The sequence below is a fragment of the Rhodamnia argentea genome, chromosome 3 (assembly GCF_020921035.1).
Source record: "Rhodamnia argentea isolate NSW1041297 chromosome 3, ASM2092103v1, whole genome shotgun sequence".
NCBI classification, from domain to species: domain Eukaryota; kingdom Viridiplantae; phylum Streptophyta; class Magnoliopsida; order Myrtales; family Myrtaceae; genus Rhodamnia; species Rhodamnia argentea.
The window spans coordinates 7,098,388-7,104,245 of NC_063152.1; the positions used below are offsets into that span (position 1 = coordinate 7,098,388).

Genomic DNA, 5,858 nt, shown 5'->3' on the forward strand with positions numbered 1-5,858 from the left:
AAAGTGAAACCCGCTGACGTGGGACATCAAATCGGGAATTTTGGAAAAGCATTTCATGAGCGTGAGGAGCGTTTGCTTGAGAGGCCTTCATTCGACCGAACGAGCTTGGAGAAATGGAAGAAAGCACTCGGTGAAGTCAGTACCTTGAAAGGATTCGAAGCCAATGGGTAAAATTTTTCACCAAAGCATTCTCTACTTTCTTATAATATGTGTGAGTGTTTACTGGTTGTTCTCATTCTCACCTGCTTCATTTTCGTTTTTTTTTATTTGTATTTAAAAGAACTGTAAGATCCTGCAATGCATGAGTTCTATAAGTTTTTTGTTTTTTAGGTTTTTTGCTTTAAGGATGACCAACTTAATGATAGATTTTGTTGTTATAATCCCATTTGCTTGAACAATAAGATTTTCTGAATGAATTTTTTCTCTTATATCCAAAGGTTTTTCAACATTGCGCCATTTTCATATCATGTCTATAGCGTACGCTACATTAATCTTCCTCTCAAACTTTTCTAATTACATATTTATTTGAGATTAATAGTACAACTTATTGGTGTTTTTTTATTTAAAGCTCGCAACATCATATACCGTGCATGGTGATTGTCAAAGCTATATTTCTTTTCCGACCAAACAAAAAAAAGCTATATTTCTTTATCTTCCCAAGTTACATTCATTGAGTCATTATTATCGTTGATTAGTTGCTATTAAGATTATTTTTCACAAAAGAAATGTTTCTTCGGTTGCATATGATGATGGAAAATATAAAGAAGGGAAAAAGGGATTTTTTTTTTTATTATATGTTTGTTCAAATAATTTCCAATTCATTTCCTATCTTCGACAAGTAATTTTTATCTCATGCACGTGCATGTATTGAAGCAATGTTCTTATTTTGGGTAAAAATTATTCTTCCACTTTCGTGTATATATAATCAATAATAGACCAGTTGAAATCATAGAACATAGATACTCAAAAGGAATTTAAAGTTCAACTTGTTATCATCCTTGGAGGCAATGAAAACCGATAAGAACACAAATCTAGAACGATACTAAAATTCACAGCACGAGTAGAAACTCGCAAGCGTGTGGAAGTGAGCAAACAAGGATAAAGCCTCTCAACTGCAATTCGGGTAGTTCACAATATCACACTTTGAGCAACTTTTCCGATTGGTATCGCAAAACCGGAAATCATCTTGTATCAAAAGTTATAACTTGTCTTTGCTTATTCAAATGCTCTACAAATTTTCAAAGTCACGTCCACGTCATCCCTCATATCTTTAACAAACAACAGTTTAAAATTTGACTCCAATCCGTAATAGATAAGAGTATTTAATATTCATAACTCATACCCTCAAATTTTTTCTGGCTTAATAAATTATTTAGGAGTAACAGTGGAATTGGGCACGCCATGTGAAGCAACCACCAATATCTTGAGGTGTGACAAAAATGATTTTTAAAGTTTTTCAATCAATCTGCAGATTTATTTATTATTGTGTTCTCATTTGATAAACAACATAAAATTACTGTTGCCACATAACCGAACTATTCTCACATTTGACAGGTATGAAGCAAACTTGGTAGAATCGATTGTCCAAAAAGTGTTGAGGGAGTTGAAGAAAAATTTTGAGTTGGTTCTTTCCGAGAATTTGGTCGGAATTGATCGTCATGTGAAGGAGGTCATGGAAGTTGTGGATACTAAAAAATCTCATGCCACCCTATTTCTTGGCATCCATGGAATGGGAGGCATTGGTAAGACTACTCTTGCTAAAGCCATCTACAACAAGCTTTCCAGTCAATTCGAGCACCGTAGCTTCATCGCCGATATAAGGGAATCATGGAAGCGTAACGGCGCACTTTACTTACGTAATCGGTTAATCTATGATATATCGAAGCGCGAAAATGAAGTCCATAATGAGGATGAAGGGGCTAAGTACATCTCTTCCAAGTTTAAAGGTACAAAGGTCCTCCTTCTTCTTGATGATGTGGATCATGTTGTTCAATTGAAGCGTTTGGCTAGTAATCGTGATTGGTTTTCTTCGGGAAGTATGATCATTATTACCACCAGAGACGAGGGTATTCTTCAAGAATTTGGGGTGGACTACGCCTATGACCATAAAGAAATGGATAAAGATCAATCTTTGATTCTGTTTAGCAAACATGCATTCCGAAGGGACTCTCCTCCAAGGGATTTTGAGGACCTCACCCATGAAGTTGTATCCACCACCGGAGGGCTTCCCTTAACCCTTGAGGTTTTAGGCTCATTATTGTGCGTAAAAGAGCCAAAATTCTGGAGAGGTCGGATAGACAAGTTCAAAAAAGTGCCTCCTAAGGAAGTGCGAGAAAAGTTACGTATAAGTTATGAAACATTAGAATATGAACAAAAGGAAATATTTTTGGATATTTCTTGTTTTTTCATTGGCACTGACACAAGAATCGCATTCTACATGTGGGATGCTTGTGGCTTTTTCCCTAAGGAGGGAATTGAAGTATTGAGATTCATGTCGTTAATAAAAATTGGAGATGATCATAAGCTCCGAATGCATGACCAACTCGGAGATCTCGGTAGGGAAATAGTCTGCGAAGAAAACCGGCGAGAGCCTCGGAAACGTAGCGGGTTATGGGACTCCAAGGAAGTCAAGACAGTGCTAAAAAACAATGAGGTAACCGTTTCGTTTCTTCTTCGTACTTCATCCGTGTTCTACTGTTAGAGTAATGTTGGTCCACTACTTAGTGCTTGCTCTACTATTATTGCAACTTGAATGTTTCATTGATGAGATTAGAAAGTAGGGAGGTTGCTCTCTTTGAGTAAGTATTGTAGTGTTAAGATCATGAATTTCTACATTTGCTTCACTTACATCTTTGACAAATGCAGTAAATAACTTGACTAACGATAAATCATAGAATCATAAACTCAAGCGGAAAAAGAAAAAAAAAAGTTTAGGTCCGAATTAGCACAATTGAAATAGATTTAAGACTGTTTTGGTAATTTTAGAATACTTTAATTGGATATAGTATTAATGGACATTGAATCTTTGCATATAGGGAATAGGAAAAATTGAGGCCATTGATTTGAGTGAAGGCAACTCAAAAGGCTTCGGCAAAATAGTTGAGCGAGATGACAACATTTACACGGGAGAACAATTCAAGAAGTTGACAAGGCTAAGATTCCTTCACATGATGAAGGGGGCACATCTCACCGGTGACTTTAAGGACTCGGTTGAGGAGTTAAAATGGCTTCGATGGGAAAACCGCCCCATGAATTTTGAAGTGAACAATTTTCACGCAACGTAATTAGTTGTACTGGAATTGCGAAGTGGCAAGATAAATGAAGGATGGGAAGGATGGAGTTCTTTCAAGGTGAGAACGTGTCTTTTATTTTTATTTTTATTTTTTTTTATTTTGCTTCCTTGTGTATCATAATCACTCTAGACTAACCCCTTAAAAGCATAAAATTATTTGTTTCACCGGATGGCGTAGACGCTCAAATTTCTCGACCTGACAGGTTGTGAATCCTTGGAAACTACGGAATTCCTCTCGGCTTTTAAGAATTTGGAGGTTTTGAACCTCGGTTATTGTTCGCGGCTGCGGCAAATCGACTCTTCAATTGGAGGCATGATGGCCCTCCTTCGCTTGGACTTGCGCTACTGTAGCGACCTCACAAAGCTTCCGGAAGAAATAGGTGAATTAAAGGCGCTGGAGCAACTCCTTCTAACACACACTCAACTTTCTGCATTGCCGGAAAGCATAGGATCTTTGCGGAATCTAGAAATTCTAGATATTTCTTGGAGTGATATAGAAGAATTACCCGATGATATTGGGAGGTTGAAAAAGCTCCGAGATTTAAATGCTTCAATTTACCTAAATCTCAAAGGGGAAATGCCGTAAAGCATGGGGTCTTTGGAGAATCTAGAAATTCTAGATATTTCTCATACCGGTATAGAAGAATTGCCCGGAGGTATTGGGAGGCCGAGAAAGCTCCGAAAGTTGCGTGCTTCGAGTTGCAAGAATCTGAAAGGGGAATTGTCAGAAAGCATGTGCAATCTTTCATCCCCGCAACACCTCGATTTTTCTTTACGTAGAGAGCTCCAATCGCTGCCGGACCTTCCTTCTAGCTTAGCATATTTGCGCATCACCTGTCAAAGTCGCAAATTGCCTTCACTCTCCCACCTAACCCGTCTCAAGGAGCTAGAAGTCACTTCCCGGGGATTTCTCGAGTGCATCCAGGAGCTTCCATCAACACTACTAAAGAATTCGGAATTCTCCCAACCGACGGGTGTTGAAGATTCGGAATTACCACAATCCCTAAACACTCCCTTCAAGTTGGAAGACTTGGTAGTCAATTATTGTGAATCTATTGAAATACTGGACGTTTCACGGTTTATCCATCTAAGGACATTACTTGTCTTTAATTGCGAGAATTTACTTGAAGTTCGAGGTCTTGATAAATTGAAATATTTGGAATCCTTGATTGTTGCTTCCTGCGAGTCGGTTGAACGGTTGGAGCTTCCAAAGTTGGAGGGTCTGAAGGTAGTGAGCGTTCGAGATTGCGAAAACCTCGTCGAAATTCAAGGTCTCGATATGTTGATGTTCTTGGAAGAGCTGAGCATCTCCGAGTGCGCTTCAATTGAAAGACTGCTTCTTCCAAAATATGATAGTCTGAGGGGATTGCATCTTGGATTTTGCAAAAACTTAATCCAAATTCAAGGCCTCGATAGGTTAGAGTTCTTGGAAGAGTTGAGTATGTCTGGGTGCGCTTCAATTGAAAGGTTGAACCTTCCAAAATCCGAAAGTCCGAAGTACTTAGATGCTGAATACTGCGAAAGCTCGATCGAAGGTTTGAATATCAACGGCTGTGACAAGCTTCAAGACATACAGAGCCTAGAGAGATTCCCATCCCGCAAAAGTTTATGTATTGAAGGTTGCAAGTCCTTAGCAAAATTACCAAACTTGTCAAGTTTTCATGATTTACGAGAATTGTTCCTGTCAAACTGTCATGAACTTCGAGAGATCCCGGGGCTTGAAGAGTCAATATCTCTAGAACGTATTACTATCTCAGGATGTTCCTCAATTGAGATCTTACCAGATTTGTCATCATGTACCCACTTGATGAGTCTAATTGTGCAAGATTGCAAGAAATTGACCGAGATTCGAGGGCTCGAGAAACTGGAGCAGCTAGTGGAAATGGATATTTCTGGATGCAAGTCACTTAAAACAATTCCAGAATTGTCTGGAAGGCAGCTTTATCAAAATTACGAGAAAAAGCCATTTGCATATCATGGGAGGATAGAATTTGGATAGACTCTATTCGGACGAACTCGGATGAGTCAAGATAAGGGAGATGATCCACATTTTCTAACAAAGGTACATGAAACGGGTGAGTTACCCTTGCTCTTTTGAGATCTACCGCCCAATTGTCATTTGCAATTTCTTTCAAGATTTATCATCTTCTCATAATCATTTCTTGGTGGATGGTGTTATCATTATTTTTGTTACTTGAATTCAAAGAATCTGGGGGAGATGTTCATGGAAGTTAATGTGTGCTTTGGCAAAATGATTCTTCTTATCATGCCGATTCTGGAAATAGATGAAAAGGCTTTCTAAGCACATCATATGTCTTTAGACTTCGGGTAAGATCCTTCATCCTATGCAGAAAAATAACTATTCCTAGCGTTTGATTGTTTCTGGATTTCTGGAAAATCTGATAAAAACCGATGTATACGGGCATTTGATAGCATGCCAAAGGTCATTGTATAGGTTGAGAAATACTAAATGGAGGACACTATATGGCGGTCCTGGTTTGAATCCATGTTCATTTGTTTCGGATCCAGGATATACCGAAAAGTCCAATGCAAGCAATAGATTACC

The 5,858-nt window shown here is 38.4% G+C and overlaps 1 protein-coding gene across 1 annotated transcript; it reads left to right on the plus strand.

Annotated features, from left to right (window-relative positions):
- Positions 1–1,672: 1,672 nt before the first annotated feature.
- Positions 1,673–3,878, plus strand: LOC115733975 (disease resistance protein RUN1-like). Its single transcript, XM_048275461.1, has 3 exons — positions 1,673–2,242; positions 3,036–3,192; positions 3,496–3,878. The coding sequence occupies exons 1-3, from the start codon at positions 1,673–1,675 to the stop codon at positions 3,876–3,878; spliced, it is 1,110 nt and encodes a 369-aa protein (XP_048131418.1).
- Positions 3,879–5,858: the final 1,980 nt, after the last annotated feature.